Raw genomic sequence first — 25996 nt, 5'->3', positions numbered from 1 at the left:
TGAACTGTGTGAACCTAACCCAGGCATTAGCTACCAGGCTGCCTCTCACCTTGGGGTGTTGCTGACATTCTGGTCACGCATGGAGGTGACTTTCATTATGGTAATGGAGATATGGGTGATAACTGACATGGGATTTTGAGGAGGCTGGGTCTGAGTTCGGAGCTCTCCCCACTACTGTGGGCTGCTGCTCTGTACTGAGACGTTCTTCCATTCTGGAATCTACTAAGCACCAGAGGTGAACATCAAATTCAGATCATCTTAATGAACTTTAGTGCTCGGAGACTGACACTGTCACTTCCCAGCTATACCTGGGGCAAGTCACTTAACCTCTCTGAGTTTTCCAATCCAGAGTAGTGGAGGGGGTTCATAGAATGATGATCTTAGGAGCTCATAGGTGACCTCATGGCCACTCAGCCACTGACCTTGGGCTGGATTCAGATCCCAGGAAAGGGCTCTTGAATACGAGGGTCCACTGAGTGTTTTTAAAGGGTGAAATTCTTGGATTTTACTACCTGCACTTTATAAACAGGACAATCTAAGTTCATGGAGGTGAAGGCGCTTTTCTAGGAAGTGGTGGAGTTGGGATCTGAACTCAGGGAGTCTTGGTCCAGAGCCCATGCCCTTAACCACTGTGCCACGGTAACAACCTGGCTCACAGAGGGTGATGCTGGTGGGTATGGTGGGATGTGCAAAGCATACCTCCTCATCTGTAAGAAGGACCTGGACACTTACACACGTGCCTTCAAGGATGCCCTCCTGGATTCCTGGCAGGAGACAGCACTAGCCCCTCGCACTGCCCTCTACACCCTAGGGCTCCACCCCCCCACTCCAAAGCAGTACCTTTGCCCTTCCAATGGGCATGGGCAGCGAAGCCGATGTGTCCGCCATACTTGCGGTTGAACTCCGCCATGAGGGCCTTGTAGGGGTTGCGGATGAGCAGGATGGCCGCGTCGAAGGCCTCGATCTCCTTCTGGCCGCTCTCGTGCGTCTTGATGCAGATGGTCCTCCCGCTGCGCCAGTGGTCCCGCTCACCTTTAAACCCTTCCCACAACCAGGGGGTTAGGGAACGTGGCACTGAGCGGAGGGAGACAAGAGGTCCACCCCACCCCCTCCTGGACCCCTTCAGGAATCCTCAGACGTTCATTTGTCTACTCATTCATTTACTCACGTACTTACAGAGCACCTACTACATGCCAGGCACTGTGCAGGGAGGAAATGATTGACAGAAACATCCATGGGTCTTAGTTTTTGAGAGCCAGATAATTTGAATAGGGACATAAATGAATGTAAAGTCACTGCCGTGGCTAGAGCTACAGAAGAGGAGTAACCATGCCTACGTGCCACGGGAGCGGCCTGACAGTGATGTGCTGGAGGATTCCTCTTTGGGTGGAGTCTACATCTCTACCCCACTGATGCTGGGCACGCCGTATGACTTGCTTTGGCCAGCGGATTGAGGGCGGAAATGGGTCTCTGCCAAAGTCTTAGGATGCATCACATTTCTGTTCACTCTGTGTGTTTCTGCTGTCACTGTGAGAAGGACATGCCCTGGAAGCCTGTTGGCCCCAGATGGTGAGAGACCCATGGAACAGACACGGGTCCAACCTGCAGTCTGCAGCTGAGCAGCCCAGCCAGCCTGGCCAAGATCACTGACCTAGTCAGGCAGCATCCAGAAAGACTTCCTGGGAGAAGAGGTGCTTAGGCTGAGAACTGAAGGACGAGGAAGAATTTACCAATCCAAGTGAGGAGGGAAAGGTGGTGGGAACAGCAGGTGCAAAGGTCCTGTGGTGGGTGGGAAGAAATGTGTCGCACATGAGCGACTGGTACAGGAGAGCAGAGGGCAAGAGGGGGTTGTGATGAAGAGTTTTAGTACTGGACCAGAAAGACTACACAGCCCTTAAAAGGAATTAAGCAAAAGGAGGGAGGGACCGGATCAGGTTCTCATTTCAAAAGCTGAGGAACTGAAAGACATTCTGGGTAGCTGGACGATGCTTCTATAGCACCGACTCCATGCTGAACACTGCTCTGAGCCCTTTTCATGTAGTAGACAACTGATCCTTTCAATAATCCTTTGTGGGTTTTATCTGATAGATGACGAAACTGAGTCCCAGGGAGAGCAAATAACTTGCCCAAGTTACAGAGCTAGCGAGAGGCCCTTCCAATGGGCATGGGCAGCAAAGCCGATGTGTCCGCCATACTTGCGGTTGAACTCTGCCATGAGGGCCTTGTAGGGGTTGCGAATAAGGTTCAAAGCTAAGCCATCCTGCCGCCCAAGACTGTGCTCTTCTCCATCTTGGCCTCCCATGCCCATGAGAGTTAAGGCATTTGGATGGGCTCTTCGAAGCCAGTTAGAATGCTAATGTATCAATACTAGACCTTCAAGACACTGGCTGTGTGTCCAACTCAAATGAGTGATCTGGGACATCGTGTCACGTCTTTGGGCTTCAGTTTCTTGTATGAGGTGCCCAGCATACAGTAAGTGCTGAAGGAATGACTTAAATGGAGGGAAGGTCCCAGGCACATAGTAGGTGCTTAATAAGGGTCTAATGTTGACGGAAGCAGGTGAGGTACCCAGGACATGATACTCAGGAAATGTTTGTGGGATGTAAGTGAAGGGAAGGTACCAAGCATATAGTAGGTCTCGATAAACATGCCCAGGTGAGCTGAGCAGCACACAGTAGGTGCTCAGGAAGGGGTATTCCCATGCCCTCCCAGGGGGTCCTTCCCGAGCTCCTGCCCCCGTTCCCTGTTCCCCTCCGCCTCCTCACCTTTGTTGTAGAGAGAACCGTCGAAGTAGTAGCTGCCGGTGTAGAAGCCGGTGGCCAGCTCGATGAGGTGGCGAGCCCACGTGTTGCCGGCACCTGGGAAGCTGGCCAGAGCGATGAGCTGCTTGGACTTGGCTGGAAGGAACCTTCTGTCCATGCAGCGGTTGTCTGCAAAGGGCAGGGCACAGACAGGGGTCAGTGGCAGGGGCACAGCAGAAGGAGCCTGTTTAGAAGGGACCAGGGTGTGAGTCCCATCCCTGCCACCTCCCAGCTGTGCGACCCGGTGCTTCTGGGGCCTGTCTCCTCATTTGGAAACGGGAAAATGGTTATATGAGATAATATATGAAAAAGGATAAGCACATGGTAGGGATTCAGTAAAAGTCAGCCAGGAGGATGAGCCTTCTCTCCAGCCTCAGTTTCTCCCCTGTCCCACTGAGTCTCTCATCACCCCCACACCTGCCTCCAGATTAAAACTCACAAATGCCGTCCATCTGCATGGGACTGAGTCCAAGGTTTTTATCTTGACCTTCAAGCCCCGCGTGGCCTGGCCCTTGCATCCTCCCAGGCTCACGCCACCCACATGCTCTCCCCTCAAACTCCCCCACCTGCCAGCCACTTGGTTCTTGCACTGTCTCATCCGTGCTCTGCTCCTTCCTGACTTGGCAGCTTCAGGTGCACTGGTCCCTCCACCTTCACTGCCTCCTACCTGCCTTTGACTGCTTATTATCCTGCTCTCTGCTGAACTGGACCCTTCCTTCCTCCCTTCCTTCCTTCTTTCCTCCCTCCCTCCCTCCCTTCCTTCCTTCCTTCCTTCCTTCCCTCCCTCCCTTCCTTCTCTGACTCCCTGGGCTATCATTAGTGTACTATGTCCATCTCTCTTGTATTACTTTCTGCTACTGTAATTCAAATAATTATTTGTTTAGTCAGAAACCCTGCCCATATTGTCCTTTGCTGATTTCCTGGCACTTTCCATACTATCTGGCATCCACCTAACCATCCATCTACCCATCCATCCATCCAAGAAACATTTATTATCCTTACTTGCTTTCTCACAATAGCCCTTCAAGGGAAAAGTCTGAAGTCCTACATTTAAATTCCAATTCTGCCATCTCCTTGCTGGGTAACCTTGGAAAAATGATGGATCTGAAAAAACCTCAGTTTCCTCACCTGTAAAATGGGAATGCTGATAATGATGACATCCTGGGGGTTGGTTAGGAGGGTTAGAAGAGAGAATGGGTGTTGAGTGTTAACACAGGGCTCACATGCTGTGAGCTCTTAGCATTGATGCTGCTAGCCAGAGACCAGGTCTCTTCCCCGTCATGCAGGTTTAATCTGTTTGTTCAGAGGAGAGCAGATTTTGGAAAAAAACAAACCAAAAAGCATCTTTATCAAGCCAAGTAGGTATCTGGGAATGGTTTTCACGGGAACACATTGCAAAAAGGAGCCTAGATGCAAAACTTTCTGGAGAGTGGTTATGTTTTATATTTTGACAGGGGTGTGGATTTCATAGGACCAAGTTGGCATCAAATAGTACACTTAAAATTTGTGCATTTCACTCTATGTAAATGCTACTTCAAAAAATCATAAGTGGGGCTTCCCTGGTGGCGCAGTGGTTGAGAGTCCGCCTGCCAATGCAGGGGACATGGGTTCGTGCCCTGGTCCGGGAAGATCCCACATGCCGCGGAGCGGCTGGGCCCGTGAGCCATGGCCGCTGAGCCTGTGCGTCCGGAGCCTGTGCTCCGCAACGGGAGAGGCCACAGCAGTGAGAGGCCCGCGTACTGCAAAAAAAAAAAAAAAAAAAAAAAAAAAAAAAAAAAATCATAAGTAAATATTGAATTATAATTAGTGATATGCAGACTGAAGTGTAATGATGTTTGCAACTTACTCCGAAATGCATCCAAAAATAAAAATTGAGGGATGGAGAAATGGAGAGATGTATGATAAAGTAAACAGAACAAAATGTTGACAGATATAAAATCTGTAGGATAAGTCTAGCAGGTTCACTGTGTAATTCTTTCCATTTTTTTCTGGAGGTTTGACATTTTTTCATAATAAAATGTTGGGAGAGAGAAAGAACCTGGCCCCTCAATTTCCCCTGAAAACAGAATTCTCCATTCAAATACTGCCTGGGCGAGGATAAAGCTGGTTATTTTCAGCACTAAAAAGGAAGTTGATTTGGTTCTTAAGCTCCACAAATCGAAACAGATGCTGGAGGCAGTGTTGTATATAGTTTTGGAATCAGACAGACCTGTGTTTCAATCTAGGATGATCATGGCCTAGTTGTGTGACACTGAACAAGGCTCTTCACCTCTCTGAGCCCCAGTTTCCTCACCTGTAAAGTGGGGCTAATAAACCTTACAGGATTAGGTGGATAATGCATGTGAAGTATTTGCAGTATATGTTGAGAAGCTGAGATTAAGAGTGCAGGCTCAGGACCCAGATTGCCTTGGTCTGAATCCCAACTCTGTTCTGTCCTAGCTGTGTGACTCTGGCCAAGCTCCTCAACCTCTCCGTGCCGAGTTGCCATATTTGTAAAACGGTAATAATAACAGCACCTATGTCATTGGACTGTTATGAGGATTAGATGAGTTAATTCAGTCTAAAGAGCTTAGACAGTGCCCGGCACACAGTAGGTACTCAATAAATGGCTGCCATCGTGGACCAGACTCTTGGCGGCCTCATGAACCACATGACTCTCAAGCCACCCCAGTGTGTAGGGCCTGCAAGTGTGACATGGGAAATTGAACACCAGTAATGGCCTGGGGCCAGGCACTGGGAATGAGCAAACCCATCAATCAGGGGCTATTGAAAAGGCTCCAGTGTCGGTTCTGTCCACATCAAAGCTGTTTATGGTCATGGGATAATTAAGCTGTGTATGACCCTTCCCCCAAGCTGGGGTAACACAGTTCTGCACAGAGTAACCAACACTTCCTGGAAACTAACAAACACTCATCCTTCCTCACCAGAGTGTAAATAAAGCCAAGGGCCACACTGGCTAGAGACATTTCTGCTCACTGGGCTCTTAGCAATATTCAGCTGCCATGGAAGCAGCCGCAGTTGGCCACCACCAGTACCCCCATCAGGCCAAACAGGGGACAGGCTGTTGGTGAAGCTGCCACTAGCTCTTACAGCACCTTTGGAAAAATCAGATAAAGGTTCCCTCCCCTTCCTCTGGGCAGATGTGCTGCCATCCAGAGTGCACGGCATGACAGGCAGAGCACAGGCTGGCTTTCAGGCATTACTTTTCTTCTAGGTTATGCCTGCGCAGTGCTCAACCTGCCCGACCGTATATGGCAGTCTAGTTCCTGGGAGATGAAGAGGAGGTCTAGCCCAGTGGTGTTTTGTTAGCTCTCCAGGCTTCAGAGGGTGTGGGGAGTGTCCTTGGCACTGTGGGTAGAGGTTTCTAGCAGGGACTTTGGAGTCAGAGACCTGAAAGCAAATCACTCTTGTAGATGTGTGATTATGGCCAGTTCTCAATCTCTCTGAGTCTTGGGTCTCCCATCTGTAAAATGGGGATGGTATCATCCTGATCATAGGCTTACTGTGGGCTTCCCATCATTAAATGAGATGAAGCTTGGCATAGGACTGCACATCGCAGGTGGACAGTTTTTTCAGATATTGGGGTAATCCTTCACGGGTTTCCTTTGGGCTGAGCATCCCAGCAAGGCACCTCTCCAAGTGCCACCACCTTTCATGATGCCTCCAGCAGGAGAAAAGATTTTCATCTAGAAATATTATAAACACCATGACCTCAGGCAAGTCCTTTACCTGTGCTGAGTCTCAGTTTCCCTACCTGTAAAGAAGGCATAATGACTGTTCCTGCCTCACAGGAAAGCTGAGGGGAATCAGTGAGAAAATGCATACGAAGGACTCAACACTGAGTCTGGCACAAAGAAAGTCCCTAAGTGCCACCATCACCACCACCACCACCACCATCGTCATCACAGTCCGGTACCCCAACAGATGGAAGAGGAGATAAACATTGAGTGTGGGTTCCACTAGCAAAGGAAGAAGGATAAAAGCGGAAAGGATGAGTGAGACAGAGAAAGAGAAGAAAAAGTTATAGGTAAATTTGCAGAATCCTAGAATTGGCAGGCTAACCATCTACAGCTTCATTTTACAGATGGAGAAACTGAGGCTCAGAAAGGGGACATGACTCGCCCAGGATCATGCAGGGGGTCTGTGTTGAAGACCCAAGTCTCCTACTCCCAGATCAGATGTTTTCCCATTCAAGCTCACAGCCCCCGTTACAGGAAGAGCCACCAAGGGGGTCTTCAGTATAAGGGATAGAGAAGAAGGTTTTCAGAACCATCCCCCCCCGGGGGCCCTCCCTCCATTGCCCATGCAGGATCTCTAAGCCTGGCTATGCTCACCAGCCCTGCCTCTGCCCTCTGCCCTCTGCTCTCTGGCCTGCACAGTTCTCTTGCTGACAGGCTGGCTGGAATGGACTGGCTGGAGCATCTCTGGGAGGGAGGCCGCTGGGAGAGCTTCTGGGGGTCTGCTGGGTCGGGGCGGACCTGGCTTACCTTGGACCTGCGTCTGATACACAATGAAGTAACTGGGTGTCCCGCAGCTCTCAAACTCCTCCGCGCTGCACTTCTGGGCACAGAGCTGTTCGTCCTCTCTCTCGTGGAGGGGAAATCGCGTAGTGGGGAAGCCACAGTGGCAGGCGGTGCCCGCAAGGGCTGCCAGTGGGTACTCCTGGGGATGAAGCAGGAGAGGAAACGGAAGAAAGTCACCAAATCCCTGGACAGCCCGGACTCTGGGTGCAGAACAGGATTTGTGTTCCAATCGTCCCCTTCTCCATCACTCTCCCCAGCTCAAGGGTCCCCAAGCTTCAGCAACAAGATTTTGCCCTACCTGCGTACCTCCTGTACTATTATATTTTCCAGCTTTTTTGAGGTATAATTAAGTAAAAAATTGCATCTATTTAAGATGTGCGACTTGACGTTTCAATGTATGTATACACTGTGAAATAATCACCAATATCAAGCTAGTCAACACACCCATCACCTCACATAGTTACCATTTTCGTTTTTGCTTTCCTGTACTATTATTCATTTATTTGTTTCCTTTATGTGTCAAGTCACTTTTTAAAATTAATTTTTATATATATATATATATATATATAATTTTTGGCTGTGTTGGGTCTTCGTTGCTGCGCACGGGCTTTCTCTATTCAAAGGAACTATTTATTACTCCTGAAAGTAGCACTGGTTGAGAAGTACCATTTCCATACATTTCCATACTGTAAACCCCAATACTGCAGAAAGAAAACCACGCGATTAAATTCTAACTAGGCACTCTGCCTGCCAAGAACTTGAGCCTGGGGTCGACTCTGTTTTTCCTGCAAAAGGGAGATTAGTTGAGGGGAGAGAGGTGTTAAAGATACTTTAGCACTGAAACGCAGCTTTCTCCTGGAGGTCTTAAAAGAAAACTGAAAAAGAAAAGTTTTTCTTATGGCCATGCATTACGCCAGAGAAAATCCTCTGTGTCTGACAGTGATATGAAGCCCATGCTTTGGGAAAAGCTCTCTGAGTTCTTCCTTTTAAGCCAAAGAGGATGTTGATACCTACCCGTAGCCAGTCTTTGCTGGGAGAGCTGCTCCTAATTGTTTTATTTGTTCTATGCAAGAGCTAAGTGGGAGCAGGCTGGGCCTGAGATCTGGAGGGCAATGGACTGTCCTTGGTCCAACTTGCTTCTGCTCAGACGCATGAAGCTGAATTCTCCCTGGCAGCTGGTCCAGGAATAATGTGGTAACAAACCAAGGTCATACCGCCGTGGCTGGTTCCGGTGAGCTTTGCCATGGTAGGTAGGTCTGGTTTATTTCTCACAGGTGTTAAATATGAGCTACAGCACGTAGCCAAAGATCAGAGAGATGCTGATACAGGTGGGTGGACCTGGGCTGGGACTGATGGTATTTTCTAGCCGGTGACCCATGTTGAAGCCTCCTCTGACACCCTAAGTCTTTCAGACCCTCCACCACTTGACACAAGCAGCTCTGGACCCCTGTCCACTTAATCCCCTCAATTTTCCTCCTGTGATGCCCTAAGGAGATTAGAAGAAACTAGAAGAGGGAGGCTTGCAGCGGGGTCTTCCTGTCGCCCCCCACCCCGCCCACGCAACCTGCCCACACCTTTGCTTCCCTCCAGTCCTATGTGCAGCTGGACCCTCTTCCATACTGGTTTGCCCTGTGACCTCACTGTCTTGTGTTTGTCCTCCACCTCTGGCTGATCTGTAGTTTCCTCCAGAGCCCTCAGGACAGAGGAATGTCCACCTGGAGGGGATGCCATGGGAGGGGGATTCCTGCCCAAGAGAGAAAGCTGGACAAAAAGATGGTCAAACCTTCATTCTTATGAACATCGCCCCTGACCTTCCAGGATGCCTCTTGGGAGCAGAGCAAGCACTCAGGAAATGCTTGGTGACTTGAAGTGGCCTGGCTGCCCTTGGATGGTTCCTGGAAGCCTCTCTGTGGGGTCTCTAGGGTAGCTCAGAAGTCAAGAGAATAGATGTGGTGTCAGTCCCAGTTCTGCCACTTGCTTGCGCTGTGAGCTTGGGCAAGTGACTTCATCTGTCTGAGCCTTGGTTTTGTCATCTGTGAAATGGGGATGAAAATTCCCAACACCTAGCTTTGTTGTGAGAGGTAAACTGTGTGACCCGTGGGGCAGAGGGCTGCATGGAGGAGGTGCTCGGTAAGTGGCAGTTTCTATGATGATCCTTTCAGTCTTCCTGAGACATGCTTTGTGAATTAGGAGCCTTGATGAAAGATAAGCCAGGCAGGATGCGTCAGAGCAGGTGGGGGCATTCAGCAGTTGGGGCGCAGGCTGAGCACCCAGGAAGAGCCACAAAATTGGCCCCCAGCAAATGTCAGCATCATGGAGGATAAAGACCATATCTTGTTGACTTTGCACCCCCAGCACTGAGCACAGGGGCCTGGCACAAAGCAGGTTCTCATCAAATATTAGCTGAGTGAATGAATGAAATGGGCAACCACCTTCTTGTGGTTGGGGAGGAGTGGTTCTCCTTTGGACCCTCGTGTAATTAGCTCACCTTGAGTGAAGGAGGGAGCTCCTCAGACATCACTGAATGCCAGCGATGAGCCTAGCTCTGTGCTGGGTATTGGGAGTGGTCACAAAATGTTTTAGGCCCCAGTCTCTGCTCTTGTGGCGTTCCCCGTCTGGCTTGGGAGGAAGGATAAACAGTCACCCATCGAGGATCTCAGGCTGAGAAAGGATCAGCCAGTTGGATCATCCAGTCCAACTGATATCCAATGTCCAAAGTTCCGTATGCCACACCTGCTCTGCCTCTGCTTGCATACCTCCAGTGACGGGGAACTCACTCTGTCCCAAGGTGGGATTGTCCTTGCCTTTACCTGGCAATCTTCTACTCATGCTTCTCGGCCCAGTTCACATGTGGCCCTCATTCCTGAGCAGTCCTCACTATTAGAACAAACACACTTCTCTGGAGGGAAAGAAATGGGCCCCATGTAACTCCTACCCTTTGGATCCACATGAAACAGTCACATTCCCCCCATGTCACAGATCACAGTAATGACCTCTCTCATCCCAGCTGGGCTGCTGCTCCTCCAGCCAAGCATCCCGTTCCTCCAGCTGCTCCACACCACCCTCCCCAGAGCTCCGTGCACAGAACCAGGCTCACCTTCTCTGTGCAAAGGTCCACACACTTGTCCACAGACATGTTGGGCATGGCAGCCGTCACGGGCAAGGCCAGGGAGAGGTTGTCGGGCCTGCGGAAGCAGCCTCGGAAGACTGCACTTCCATCTGGAGAGACAGAGGGAAAAGAACTAGTCAGATGTAGGCTGGGAGAGCCACCTTCTAGGCAAGAGTCTCGCCCAAGGTCACGCCGTGAGCCACAGTGGAGACTCATGAGCTAGAAAATTCAAAGAATGTCCTCAACCCTGGCATCTCTGTCAACAACACAGGTCACTGAGATGTTCTTGCTGGGCCACATAATCCCCTTTTCTTTGTCACCACTCCTATGTCTCGCTTTCTCATTCTTGGTGGTGGCAACTTTTCATTTAGGGAAATGACAGATGCCATGGAGGATTTTCGTGATCTCATCAGGAGAGGGTTGGGCATTTGAGGACGGAGGGAAGCAAAGGGTCCAGAGCTCTCCTGCCCCTCCTTCCAGCACTGGGGTGCCCCCTCTCCCTCCCATTGTCCTGGGCTTTAGGGGAAAACCCGGGGCCTCGGGAGTCTCTGCCCCACTCAGTGCTCTAAGGGACTGATTTGTTGGAGAGATTCCCCTTCAGATAACCTAATCTGGAAACATCCCAGCTACGCAACAGAAAATTCAGAAGGCGTTGCTATCTCTTTAATAGAAGTCATCCTCAAAACAATACTCAGAGATGTTGTCTTCGGCTGGGTTTACTTGAAGCCGAACCTGAGACAATGTTTTATGGTTTCTCAGGAGAAGCAGGACAGGGCAGGGGAGGAGCTAAGTAAGCATGTGATCTTGGCTGGGTCCCACCTCCAGCCCGGAGGGTAAACTGTACCACAGAGTTGGTCCCACTTTAAGGAAAGGGGCCGACCTTGGCCCTATGTGCCCCTCTCCCCAACGTCTGTCATTTGGAAGGCTGCTGGGGCAAGGGGGCAGATGTGAGCCATTAGCGGTAAAGAGGATTGGGGTGGGTACCCTTTGCATCCATTACAGGTGTACACAAAGACATCAATAAGGATGCTCATTGCAGCATTTATTTAAATTAACAGGTGAAAGACTGGAAGCAACCTTGCTGTCCAACAATGAAGTACTGGACAAATAAAGTAGGGAATGACAACACAATGGGATTCTACGCCCCATCAAAAATAATGATGTTAAAGGTTACTTTAAAGAGATGAAGATGTGTTCAAGATAGAATGTTAAATAAAAACTGAGACCGTGAAACTCCACATATTATAAAATATCAATTGTGTCCGCAAATTCTCTCTCAGTGTAAATCTCTGGAGGGACATAGACTAATACGTTAACAACCATGGTTATCTCTTAATAGCAGATGTGATGGTTAAGTTTTGTGTCAACCTGGTGAGGCTATGGTGCCCAGTTGTTTGGTCAGACATTGGTCTAGGTGTTGCTGTGAAGGTTTTTTGAAGATAGGATTAATATCTACAGTTCATTGACTTTAAGGAGACTTAACAGAGATTTCCCTCTAAAATGTCAGTGGGCCAGATCCAATCAGTTGAAGGGATGAGGGGAAAAAACGAGGTTTCCCAGAGAAGAAGGAATTCAGCCTCTGGATGTCAGGCTTGCCAGCCTCTACAGCTGCATGAGCCAATTCCTTAAATCAATATCTTGATTCATATATTTGCATATATCTTACTGGTTCTGTTTCTCTGGAGAACTCTGATAGGATATAGGCAATTTTTATTTCCACCTTTTTGTAAAACTCTTTTCTAACTTCTTCGACAGTGCATAGTTATTTTTTAATGTAATAAAGACAAATTTTAAAAATTATAAGTGGCCCCTGTCAAATTTATCTAAAGACTCATGGTGCCCATTTTCAATTGGGTTCCACTGTTCTCAAATCTGAGCTGTATACACTTTTCTAGAAGCACAGCTTTCACATGAAATAAAGGACACTGTTGATGCAGTGAATCAAAATCAGGAGCACAGAAGTAGGTGCCATTTACTGAGCACCTACCATGTGTGATCCACTCTTCTGAGAACTTTGCGAATGCCATCTCATTTTACCTTCCTGGGAACTCTGCAGGGTCCATAGTAAACTCTCATTTTACGGATGAGAGACACAGGGCTTAGAGAGGGGAGGTTATGTGACAATACTAGGGACCCACTGTTAGCGAAAACGTGCTAAGGATTATCTCAGAAAGACAATGCTAATCCTTGGGGAAAAGTGAAGCAAGCTACAAAAATCAACAACTCTGATACAACTCTGTCTTCCCCTGCACAGTCCTGGGCTGGGGAGGGTCTCAGATCCCCCAGGGTGGTGGGAGAGGGCTCCAGGAAGGAGCCCTCTTTTTTTAGCATATACGTATATATCTATATTTAAGTGCAGAGAAAAGGATATGAAATTACTCCCCGGGCAGAAGGATGGTGGAGGAGCGGGGAGGGAGTCTAGGAATGAAAATTTTAAATCTCAGCTGTCAAAGGCACCCTAGTGATTACCTCTACCACCTGGCACCCTGTAGCCTGAAATTGCTCATCGTGGAGGCAAATCTAGCAAGCTGAGAAGACATCTGGAATTGGGTTAAATGACTGATTTCCAGAGCATGCTGCAGGCTCCCGCCACCCAGCACCATCTCCTCCACTCCCCACCTCTCACTCCAGGCTGCTGCGAGAGGCTGGTGAAAAGTGACGGTGGTGGACGCTGTGGTTCAGGCCTCAGTTTCCCCACATGTAAATGATAGGGAGGGGGTTAGACTATGCAGTCTCTTCTGTGCAGGACAGCCCTCCATCCCCCAAATGAGGAACTGCCAGACCCCAAATGGCACTAGTGTCCCGTGGGGGAACACGGGACAGTCTCCCATCCCGTGGCCCAGGAGGCACCGAGGGACGCGCCATTTCATCGGTCACCCTGAGGAAGAGTTAACGATGCTCAGAGAATGTGCCGTACGAGGTGAGGATGCGGAGGGGAGTCAGGCGCTTAAGCTAAAGATTTACAGCAATGAGATGAGAAGCCGGAAGCAGTGTGGACGAAACCTCACGTAACCAGAAAACTTAGTTAGCTGGACGCCAATCAGGTCCCAGGGCAGAGACGCTGGACTTACTCTCAGCAATAAGGGGACTCGCCTTTTCTCTTTAGACTCCACCAGTGTTTACTGAGCCCGCACGGATGCCAGGCTCCAAGCTGGGCGCTTTGGCTCCACTGAATCTTCCCAGCAGCCACGAGCAGTAGCTGTCACGGCTGGCTCAAGGAGGCACTCTGGCTTCCAGGGCCACAAAGCTGTCTAAGGACAGAGTGAGATCAAAGCCAAGTTGCTCTGTCTCCCAAGTCTATGCTTCTTCCAATAATAATAATGCTACTATGATGATTAGATGCTTATAGTCATATCATAATATCATTGTTATCATCACAGCCACCATATATGGGTCACGTGCTATCAGCCAGGAACTAGGTTAAACTGTTTACACATGTGGCCCCGTTGAACCCTTGCATCATTCTGGTGGTATAAGGATCCCCATTTTTACAGATGGAGAAACTCAAGCCTCAGAGGGCTGAAACCGCTTGACACAAGTCACCCAGCTTATAAGAGGCAGAGCTGAGACTGGAATCTAAGTCTGAGATGCTTCCATTCTTGACGATCTTATCGAATGCTCTCGCCGTACCAGGCACTGTGTAAGCACTTGATATACTTTATCCTCCTAATTCCTATAAAGAAAGTCTCACTCTCCCCATTATACAGAAGGGGAAACAGAGGTTCAGAGGGGTAAGTGGCTTGCCTAAGGTCACACAGCTGACAACTAGCAGCATCTGGATTCTAACCTGGGAACATCTGAGCTCAGAGTCCTCACACTCTGGGCTGTCCCTCTTTAAGGAACCACCCCCAGGCCCTGTTTGAGCATTTTCAAAACACTGTGACATATATTCACTCCCCTTTGACCACTAATCATTCACAAAGGCTGTCACTCTGGGGTCTCTCAACTCTGGAGTTGGATTCTCTTTAAGCACCTAAAAATGCCTAGAACTTGACACTGAGTCTCTAGAACCATATTCAAGTTGTTAACCTGCCCCTTCCCCACCAGGACCCTATTCGAGGGACCACCTTATAATCCTCCTGGGCCCCAGCTGGGGCAATGGTTTTGGGGTTGAGGCCAAGGGAGGCCCCTTCAGGACTGGTGTGGTCCTGGGTACACTGTAGGGGTGCAAAGCCCACCACCTTTTATCCTATAGGGTGGATCCTTCCTGGAGCCCTCTTCCACCACCCTGGGGGGTCTGAGACCCTCCCCAACCCAGGACTGTGCAGGGGAAGACAGAGTTGTATCAGAAGGCATTGGGGGTTTGGGGGTATGTGTGGGTGTGAGGGAACCAATGGGGCAGGAGATGCAGACCATGAGGGTAGCTTGGGCCTGGTTGTAGTGAGGGTGTGTCTGGGAGGTGGGACACTTGTGCACAGTGTGTGTGACAGGGAGGCAGTGTGTGCATCTTGTGTGTGTGCGCGCACGTGTGTGCGTGACTGGGTTTGTGATGGTGTGAGTAGAGATCTACCTATTTGGGTGCGTGGATACTGAGCTCTGAGACCACAAATGTGCCCCCGTGGACCTGGTTCATCTGAGCGCATCTGGGTCTGTCCACGTGGGAGTCTAGGACCCTGTATGAGCAGGTGTATGTCCACCTGCCTGCCTGGTCTCCTGACAGTGGGCACTGGGCTGTGGCTGTGTGCTTCGGGCTGTGACTGTGTGGTTGTGCACTGGACCTCTACGGGATGAGTCTTATCAAGGGGAGGAGACATAATCTTGGAGGCTCTCTCTGGGTTGCCTGGCAACCATGTACCAGAGAGAAGAGCTCCCCCTCTTCTACCAGAAGGCCTGGCTGAGCCTCAGCCAGCCTCCCACCGGACTGGCCCAATGCCACCAGGGTTGGGCATTTCCCAACAACCCCTGAACAGCCAGCACCCAGATTCGAACAAAAACTTTCGTCTCCTCAGTGCAAGGCCACTTCATGCTTGAGCCACACGAGAGAGCAGAACAGGAGGGTGGGCCCCTCTGCTGGAGTCCAGCCCAGACTGAGTCTCTCCCCAGGGTGTCAAGACCACAGAGACCCTTCCACCTGGAGCCCACAGACAGGGGCACTGTTGGTATCGGTCCAGCTCCTGCATATCACAGAACACCTTGCATATGGGTCTCTGTACAGGAGTGTGTGTCTGACCGTAGGCATGTGAGAGCAGGAGTCCACCCATGGTAGTCTTTGGAGTCACCTGCTATTAGGGGCTCACCCTTGGATCCTCTTGCAGATGTGACCTTGAGTAACTGAGGGCACTGGGGTATCACTCAGGGTCCTGTGAGCCCACAGGCTCTTCATCTAGTCCTCTGGCCAAATGCTCTGCCCTCCTATCACCCCCAGCTGGATGCCTGTCTCTTGGGCCAGATCAGCACGCATCTCCAGATGGCCCCGAGGGCCCAACACTGACCTAGGGGCTCCAGAAGAGGCCATCCGGCCTGGCACCACACCGGAAGGCCACGGTACTTCCCAGGACCATGGCACTTTTCTGGATGAGCTGCCCTGGCCAAGGAGCAGAAGACCAGTGGCTCAGAGACACGAGTTCTAATCCCGACTTTGCTTCTCCTCCCTGAAAGGTGGCGTCTTCACCTGTCAAACGGGCAGCTCTCCTCCACACAGTGCACACAGGCAGCTCCACCCTTCTTCACTGACCTCCGCATGTTTCCTCTCCTTTTGGAGGCTCAGTATTCTCATCTCTAAAATGGAGGCATAAATACTGGGTGGATCATTCAGAGCCGGACAGGAATGAGATTTGTCAGTACAGTGGAAGGGACAGGCAAGGGGCTGTGAATCTGTCTCCTTACAGGAAGTAGAATTCCTACCCTGGCTTCTCCCCAGATGATTTTCTCCTGCCTTCCTGGATGCCAGGAGGCCAGATTGCAAGTGTGGGAAGAGGAAGGAAGACTCTGTAAGCCCAGCTCTGCTGAGACAGGTCTCCCTTTGACATTTAAGCATCCGCTAATGAGTCCCTGACCCTCCCACCTTAGAAAGCAGAGCTGAGCTGAATGCCCTGAATACCAAGTAAGGTGACGTTTTCAGAGGCCTTAAAGGGCCAGAGAGGGATCAGAATCTGCTGCTGTGAGTCTCTCTTTGGTCAAGGTATGCACTGGGGTGGTGGGGGGAGGGGAACAGGTTTGGGAAGTTAGTTCTAGGAGCAGTAAACCTGCTGGATGTGGGGTCTTCCTACAGTCTTGCCCACTCTGCTTTTGGAGGGAAACCACATGGATTCACAGAGAATTCTGTGATGTCTAACGGGAAGGTCGGACTCCCAGGGATCTGGGAAACACTTTGGAGACCACCTCTCTCTGCAGGTTGCTCTCCATTATGGCTTGGTGATTGGAACACTGAGAACATGCACGGTGGCCAACACGTTGAATCCTCCTGCTACCCTCATTTCCTCCATCTGTAAAATGGGTTGCGTCACCGGTTCTCCACACCAGTGGTGAGAGGTTTTCTTTTCTCTTACGTCTGAAAACAAAAGAGAAGTGGCCAGCCTGGGTCCCCTGACCTTCCTAACACTCTTCCTGTGATACAAAGAATTTTGGACTTCCACAGCAGTAGGTAGATGCCTTCCTGTTTGCAAAAAAGCTCTCGTGCCCAGCAGAAAGGGCCTTGGTTTTGAATTCAGACAGACCTGGGTCAGCAACTTACTTAGCTGTGTGTCCTTGGACTGAGCCTCGGTTTCCTCATCTGTATATGGGGATGATTATCTCTACCCTGCACAGGTGGGACAGAAGGCGATGCAGTGACATTCACAGTGCCTGAGACCTACCAGGATTCAGTCAATGTGTCTTCCTGCTCCTTCTTCATTGCTCGTTCATGATATGTGAAGGGTGGCTAGACCGCAGGTAGGAGACACTATCAGTGCCCCATTAATACACTCCTGGCACTCACCATCCCAGTACAGGCTGACAGTGACCTACTGTAAACACCTAGCGTATGTGAGGGACAGACTGCACTTGCCAGGGAGTTAATCTCCCTGGGAGCCACCCTCAGCCAATGATGGGTGAACGCTGGAGGATAAATACTGCAGCTTCCTGCTCCTCCAATGGGACATCTCTGAAGCACGCTCTCCACCACCTCCCACAGCTCCCCGGTGGGATTAAGCCTCAGCTGTCCTCAGCAGTGACCTGCTTTGTAAAGGGCAAGTATTGGCCCCTTCCCTTCCCTTTCTCACGTCTCCACTCCCCTGGAGGTGCATCCTGGGGTCATGATTCAAGTAAACCAGAGCTCACATCCTTGTCTCTGGGGGAACCCAACTTAAAATATCTTGGATCTTTGAGCATTCTTAATTCACAAGGGAAATCCTGCACAGAGCTCAGAGCCACTGCTCTTCACAGCCTGTAGCCTGTGAGAAGGGTGCTCCCTGGAGTTGTGCAGTACAGAGTCCGTGGACAGTAGCGGCAACCCTGAGTAGTGTCTTCCTAACGACCAAACCTTGCTGAAGAATAGCAACAAAGGTAATAATAACAGCTGTTTACTGTATGTCGTTAGTGCTAAGTATGTTACACGTATCACACCTCAATTAATCCTCACAACAACTTAAGAGGTAGAGGATGCTATTATCCTGTTTTGCAGGTGGAGACCCCGAGACGTAACAAGATTTGGTCACTTTTCCAGCTCATACAGCTAGTGGGGAGCAGAGTAGGGATTTGACCCTGATCTTATTTGACATCACATCCTAGGTTCCCACCTCTCTGCTATTCTGCAGGAGGCCTGCCGAATTCCAACATGGTTGGGCTCCAGAGACCCCATGCCAGCCACCTGAATTTCCCAGAAACCCTCTGAGGTTCCACAGTAGGGGTCCAAGGGTCACAAAAGCCCATGCCCCACATTCTGATGATGTCAGCTCTTCATCGCCAGGCCAGCTGGGATGGTGCATGACCTCGGAAGCTTGGAGTTTCTACTAGCAAGAGGCGAGCAGAGCAACTGTTCATCAACTCCCTTTACTGGGGGCAGATGAAGAACATCCTGGAACCAGCTGCAAGTATCTCTGAAGTCCATCATCTCTTTGTTCTGGGGCTTCACAAAGATGAGGTAAATCCCACCAGGCATCAGCTTAAAGGCAGGCGTGGAAGAGTTCTCCTTGGTTTGAAAGAGGCCATCACCCCCCGGGTAATTAGGCCAAGCTCTACTGCATTAAAGATGCTGGTGAGGAGGAAAGGCAGTGAGCTGGGAGCTGTTAATGGCTACCTATAATCAGAGAGAGATTGAATTACACAAAGAGCCTAACTGTCCGAGGAGAATTCAAACCAGCTATTTTTAGGCATCACCAGAGGCTCCTGTGAGCTGTTGGAAATTCAAATAGCTTGAGTTGGGTGCTACTCGGAGTGAGTTGAGGAATTTTCATTTCAGGAAGGAGGGTGCATCACCACTACTTCATAACAGGCACTGTGCTATGTGCTTTCTCAATTTTATCTCACTTGGTGGTCAGAGCAATCTTTCAAGGTTGGAATTGTCCCCATTTTACAGATGAGGCATTTGAGGCTCAGACAGAGTGAGTGGCTTGACCAAAATCAACACAGCAAGTAAGTGAAGGAGTTGGGATAGAAACAATGTCTGCCTGATTTCAAAATCTACAATCATTGCTCCCATAGCCTTCCTGGATTATGGTTCACGGAGAAGAGCAAACCAATTCTCCCCCATCCTGATGCAGAAGGAGAAAAAATTTTCTAGCTAACATCTCCTTGGCCCTACACAGCAGAACACACGAAGACCCATATGAATTATAAAATTCAGGGGTCCCAGGCTAGACATAGCCCATCCATCCAATATGACTTTCCATGGTCATCTGAGGCTCCTCTCAGCAGAACTGGTTAAAACGGAGTATCAGTGAACAAAAACTACAAGCATTGCACAACGTTTCCCTTCTAACCTTCAAAGACAAAAAATCGCCAGAACTAGCAACAGTACACAAGAGTCACCAGGTACAGTGTGACCCACGAGTCAAGATCTACTGTTTCGGTGATAACATGAGCTTCATAATACTTTCACCAAGACAGAAAAGAAAAAACAAGAGGGAAAAGTGCCGAGTCCTGGGAGAGGCTGGTCTGCAGTCATGGGGGTTTCAGGCAGCACTAAAGGATTGTCAGCACCACGGACAGCCACCCACGGGACCCACATACATATTGTATATTTTGTGTAATTCTAATGAACCTTGCAATGCGAATCTTACAAGAATCTTTCAGGCAAATGAAATCTCTTGCAACACACTATAAAGCCATAATACTCTCGAATCACCAGCAGGTCTCTGCCCCTGGGAGGAGAAGCTACACTTGCTGACACATTTAGCAAACTGCTGTGAAAAAATGTAAGCCAACCAAGAAGGAAGTCCATTTCTCGGTTCTTTTCTAACAAGGGCAAAGAGTCCGTGTGCCCGAGTGTCTGTGGCAAGAAAGAAGAGCAGGATGCCTGCAGACATTTGCTCTGCCAACCTTCTAATGCTCTCACTACCGTAGGAGCATTCCATCACCTCGGAAACACGCGGGCTGGCTCCCCACGCAAGGTGGACACCCCACCAGAGTGGTGCCTGGGCGATAATAAGCCTCCTTTGGATCTTCACAATCATGAAGAGTTCTGTGCCACTGCTCAGGGAAACACAATTAGGACACGGTGTTAATACAAACTAATGACTCTACAAATGGAATCTGGTTTCCACCATACCTGTTTCCTGGAGTGTTTGCTCATTGCCCTCCCTAATGTAATACGTGCTAGTGTCGTGTGCCGGTGGAAGGCCTCCCTTTCTGACTAATTTGTGTATAAATCAGATCTCAGGAATGGGAAGCCACTGAGTCAGAACAAAGGCACTGGATATTCTGTGTGGTGTAGAGTCAGGACGCAGGGCAGAAGGAGAGGTCAGGGGTCAAGGAAGAAAGGAGGTAAGTTAAATCCAAGGAACACTCCCAAAAGAGAGGCAATGGGGTCCAAAATCCAATACAAGAGGTCAAGGTGTCTACAGCACTATATAGAGTTAGCACTCAAACTAGGAGTCAGAGACCTGGGTTCCAGCCTATGCTCAGTCCCTAAGAAGCGCTGTGGCCTTGGAAAAATCATGCCTGCCTGTCACGTCTAGAAATTACCTCTCAGCTTTGCACACTCTATTCCCTCTGCCTAGATTTCTCCCCCACCCTCTGGCAATTTCTTGAGTCTGGATATACTCCTCTTTTACACATCTTTCAAGGCCTTAATCAGTCAGCCCTCTTCTGTGGAGCCTCCCGCAGGGCTGTTCAATTTAGCCACTTGTGCTGTCTGGGCCTCAGTTTCTAAAGCCGTAAAATGAAGCATCAGTGAGGAAGGTGCTTCCAACAGGTCATTCAAAACATCACCTTTGATGATCCTTTTGTTCATGGCTGAATACACGACTCTCCCTTTCGCCTGGAAATCTTAGAATGAGATTCAGCTCAAATGTTGCTCCCGTGGCTCCTATATATACCCGCCATGCTTGAACAGATCCCACTCGTCTCGGGTCTGTCTCTCCACTAGACGGTGGTCTCCTTGAAGGCAGGGACTGTGCTTTATTCCGCATTGTCCTCTCCATGCCTAATACACATGGGAGCATCAAGTGTTTAATGAACAGTCCCCACGCTCTCTCCAAATACCATGTTGCCAACGGGGAGCCCACCAGGAGTCCCAATTTGACAAACCATCCGTCTCCTTATCCAAGCCACTTCCATTCCCATCTCAGCCACAGTAGCCTTGAGATTAGCAAGGCTTAGCTTTCCTTCTGGAGTTTCCAGCTGAAGGTGCCCAAGCTTCCAGCCTTGTACAGCGATGATTCGGAACAGCTGGGGTGGACGCACAGCATCCAGGACTCCCCTCTCAGTAGAAATGAACGGGTTCCCCGTCTTCGACATAAATACGAAGATTCCTCCTCAGATGGAACAAAACACCACTGCAGAGGTGGGCAAGCTGAGGGGCACAGCAGCATTCCCATCAGCCTCAGGGGTTTCTCACCAGCCACCACCCAGACAGCCCTCCCACAGCTACCAGGGCAAAACACACCCAATTGTAGCGGGATCTAGTGGTCTCGGTGTGTCGAGGTTTATATATTTCACCTGATGACTGAAAAATCTTTGTTGGTCCATGAGAGTGTTATTATACCAGGTGATCTCAATAGTGTGTGTGTGTGTGTGTGTGTGTGTGTGTGTGTGAGAGAGAGAGAGAGAGAGAGAGAGAGAGAGAGAGAGAGAGAGAGAGAGAGAGAGGGAGAGAGAGAGAGAGAAAGACAGGAGAATGTTCGTATTACCCAGCCAATCTGAACATTAACCAAAAGGAGGTCTAGCTGATAGTGGCTGATGACATAAACAGCCCAATTCTTGTTATCTAGCTCAGCATCATCCACTAGAATGTTCTAGTGGCATCAGCTTTCCCTCTAAATACACACAACTTTAAGGCCATCTCTTCATATGGTCAACGTCACCATCAAACTAATGTAAACATTGGCATAAAGAAATCAGTACTGGGGATGATAAATCTGCTATCAAATTAAAACCTCATTACACGAATGGCCAAACCAGAGACTTGCTGTATGGACACCATCCAGCCTGGATTTCACACACCCTCCCCTCCCTCTGCCAGCCAGACCTGCAGAGCTGGAGGAACTGAGGCAACGATGGGGGGGCAGATGGTGCCTCTGTTTCTAGAAATCAGCCACTTTGTAAACTGGCGGCACGCGGGACCCCGTTGTAAAGCAAAGCTTGAACAGGGCTTCAGAGACACGGGGTTTGGAAAACAGAACACAGTGTCAAGCACACCAGCAAGGAATTCTTATAAACAATGACATTCATACGGAAAAGGCCTTTCTCTGCATGCAGACAGGCATTAAGGTTCTGCCAGATCCACGTGGGTGGGCAGGCTGACATTCTGGGCGGAACTTGTCAGCTCCATGGAGGTCTAAGGCCTTATTATTCAAAGTGTGGTCCATGGACCAGCAACCTAGCATCACCTGGGAACTCCTTAGAAATGCAGAATCTCACCGGCTGAATCAGAATCTGCATTTTAACAAGATCTCCCTAGGGTTCATTGGAGCATTCAAATTTGGGATTCTTAGTTCTGGATTCCTATTCCTACCTCAGGACTGCATCAGAAGAGTAACCAGGACAAACCTCAGCTCTCTGTCTTTCGTCAAGGCCATTAGCTCTTCGTATAGGTCTGAAGGTCACCTTTGAGGTCACAAGACTGTGTGACCTTGGGCAGGCTTACTTAAATTCATCAAGCCTCGGTTTCCTCACTGTAAAATGGAGATAAGTAACCATGGTAACTGCCTGAAAAGTCTGTAGGGAAGGGAAACAAAATCAGGCTTGCAGTGGGCACAGCACGTGCCTGGCACACGGCAGATGCTTGATAAATAGACCTTAACTGCTATTAAACACCCAGAGAGGGGACAACAGGACAATATCCACAGAAGAAGGGGTGGCTCTTGTCCTCGGCTATTCATCCCCTTCCCTCCCTCCGTTTGGAAACTGGAGAGTTTTTCCAACAAGACTGAAGCACTGGCAGGCGAGGGATAAATTCTCTCTACAGGAGCATTAAAGACATAAGCTCTGGAGTTGGTTTCAATCCTCTGCTGTTTGTGTGACATTGAGCCTCAGTCTCTTCATCTGTAAAATGGGAGTGGGTGAATAACAGTGCGATTTCAAGGGTCATCCTGAGGATTAGATGTGCTCTCCCACAGAAGGCACTTGGAAAACGATGAAGTGTTTGCTGTTGTCATTGTTACCACCGTTAGACACAATCTGCTTTCAGAAAATGAGGAAGGACAGGCCAGCTCAGGCTCTAGCTGTTTGTTAAGGAGGAAGAGGGGCGTGGCTGGAGGTGAGGCTGGGGCAGGATGGTGGCAGCCTTGGAGGGCAGCCGAGGGCTTAGGAGCAGGGGGAGCCGTGGAAGGTACAGGTGGGCGCTCAGGTGGGCCAGGGCAGAGAGGGGAGGGGCCAACTCACGTACACCTGCGGGCTGACTCCTGGGCCAGCTGCAGCCGGTAGACGGAGAGGCGGTTGGCGCCACCGCACACGCTGCCCCGCTCGCCCTTGCAGTCCATGTCACATTCCGCCTCGCTCACGTTTGTCGCCTGGATCTTGTGGCCACAGTAGCACTCGGCGCCGAACTCCAGCCCAGCATACAGGTAACCCCTAGGGGAGGCTGCTGTCAGGCCAGGGTAACTGCCACCATGGAGACCCCAGGGACAGGGTGACTCACCTAGTGAGGAGGCCTGGGGGACGGGAGGGCTCTGGGGACCAGGAGGTCCCAGGGGAAATGGAGAGACAGACGATGGAAGGGGGACAGGGGAGACCTCACGGGACAGGAGACAGAGGCTTCCAGGAGACAGGGAGATCCCAGAGGAGTAAGGAGACTGGGGTGGGGGTCTCCCTATCTCCCTGGAAGAGGGGAAACAAGGAAGACTTTGGGCATCAGGGAGACCCAAGGAGATCTGAGGTACAGGGATACTCCAAGGGACAGGGGGATCGGGACTGAGAATAAGGAGACCCTGAGAGGGTCAGGGAGGCTAAGGGGTTAGAAAGTCTTGGAGGTGGGATGGGCAGGAAGCCAAGAAGGAATACAAAGAGGTCCCTGGGGGACAGGGAGACTCTGGAAGGGGACAAGACCCCAGGGACCACCTGCTTCCATCCCTGCCTCATGTCTCACACCCCCATACACTTACCCACATAGACACACAACGTCATATTCACACCCATCTACATATACCTTCAACACACAGGACACTTGACACACACACCCCTCTGGTCCTGTGGTCCCTCTGCCCCACCCACTCTCTTGCTCTTCCCTGTCTAGAGCCACAAGCCAATCATATCTGCAAAGTCCAGCCTCTTTATTCCAGGAAACATCCCCCAGGAATGATGCCTCTATGTCCCCTGAGAGGAGCTGGGCCCAGGGGAGGGGGCAGGGACTCTCGTGTGTCTTTGGAAGGTGGCAAAACCAAGGTCACGTATCCAGCCAAGTAAAAGATTCCTTTCCTTAACACAACAAAAAAAATATCCAGGCACTGCAAGATTGTCAATTTTTTTTCATAGCTCTGGAATCATTTCCTAAAAAGGACTTCTAGTGAGGACCTGTTCTGTAAACAGATGAAAAGGGAAGCGCTTGCTCTGCCTCACAGGGTAGGTATGAAGTGGTGGGGGAGAGGGGAGTAGGACGACCCCTGCTCAGTCCTCTTGCCCACTGTGGCCTCTGAGGCACTTTCCAGAATCGTGAAAGCTCCTTGGGGGAGCAGCCTGCAAAATACTGGTCATGCAAGGCTGGACCTACGGGAGGTGTCAGCTCACGCCATCACTCGGGACTTCCGGGGGCTGGCTGGAGGGACAGACCCACCCAGACTCATGTCTCCAAACACCCCTACTACTCAGGTAGCGTGTGATCACACGGTCACCTGGGCAGACGCAGGAAGAGCAGCTTAAACTATCTGGGCATCTTGGAGCTGGGCCAGCCTCCTTCTTCCACCTGTCTGTCGCTGTCTCTCTCAAGCCTTGGTTCTCAGGTGCCCTTGGGGCCCGTCTCATATAAATGGACCCACTGATAGAAGGAACAGTGGACAGCAGGAGTTTCTAAAATTTCCCAGCTGGGTGTGAAAATCAGAGCAGTGGTGCTCCAACCATAGTTCCAGGACCAACAGCATGCAGGGTCACCTGGGAACTTGTTAAAAATGCAGATTCTTGGGCCCTACCTCAAACCCACCAAATCAAAAGCTGCCGGTGGGGCCCGGCAATCTTGAGAGATTCCAGGTGATGCTGACGTGTGCGTCACAGCCCAGATGGAGTGACAAGCGCTTAACCAGAAAACGCCGGCATAGTGAGATGAGGGTTGAGATGGGGTAAGTCTCAGCTCGTGGAAATGCAGAAGAGGCCCCCAACCTGCCTGGGGTGTCAGGAGAGACTTCTCAGAGGAGGTGACAGCCAAGGTGGAGCTTCAGAAGACGAGTCGGATCAACGCGCGTAATGCACTCTGGTTCAGCGCATACCTGTGGCTGCCCACATGGGTTTCCAGATAGATGCAGAGATGAGCCAGCTGCAGCCCTGCCCCCAAGGGGCTCCCCAGCTAGTTGGGGAGGCAGAAGCAAGAACGGGTTTGGGCCACAGAATGCCAATAGCTTACACTTCCTCTCTTCCAGGCACTCAAATATTTGCTTTGCAAATATTAACTCTTCAACTCCCACAAGACCTCTCTGAGGGCATGGACTCTGAAATTCACTTCTGTCTCCCCACCATTCAATAAATAAATTAAAGAATCAACATCCTCAAGAGCTTGGAGTCTTTCCCATGCTGGAGATGGTCCTGGGCTCAGGATTTCAATGGTGAACTGTTATGGAAGCTGATTATAAAGGGGACAGTGTGTTCTAGTCAGGAACTGAGGGAAGAGTCCCTTGGCCACCCACTTGCCCATTTCCACTCCAGCCATGCAGTGGAGCTCCTTCAGAGCTTGTGATCAGGCTAGAGCCTGAAGACGAGCATGTTAGAGGCCTCTCACAAGCCATCACACATCAGGGGACCCAGGGCACAGGGGAGGAGAAGGTCAGCTCACTCCACAGTGC

The 25996-nt window shown here is 50.2% G+C and overlaps 1 protein-coding gene across 2 annotated transcripts in view; it reads right to left on the bottom strand.

Moving 5' to 3' along the window:
• WSCD2 (WSC domain containing 2) overlaps nucleotides 1-25996 on the bottom strand; it is a gene marked incomplete at both ends in the record, with an annotated part of 43098 nt that overhangs the window by 5609 nt on the left and 11493 nt on the right. For both annotated transcript variants that reach the window (XM_082852816.1, XM_082852817.1), the window contains 5 exons: nucleotides 841-1041; nucleotides 2766-2930; nucleotides 7289-7463; nucleotides 10422-10543; nucleotides 23398-23582. In XM_082852816.1, the coding sequence (XP_082708942.1) occupies nucleotides 841-1041; nucleotides 2766-2930; nucleotides 7289-7463; nucleotides 10422-10543; nucleotides 23398-23582 (848 nt within the window). The remainder of the gene's footprint in view (nucleotides 1-840; nucleotides 1042-2765; nucleotides 2931-7288; nucleotides 7464-10421; nucleotides 10544-23397; nucleotides 23583-25996) is intronic.

The sequence above is a fragment of the Leucopleurus acutus genome (assembly GCF_964270905.1).
Source record: "Leucopleurus acutus genome assembly, chromosome: 13".
Lineage (NCBI taxonomy): Eukaryota > Metazoa > Chordata > Mammalia > Artiodactyla > Delphinidae > Leucopleurus > Leucopleurus acutus.
This window is presented reverse-complemented; position numbering and strand designations above follow the sequence as displayed.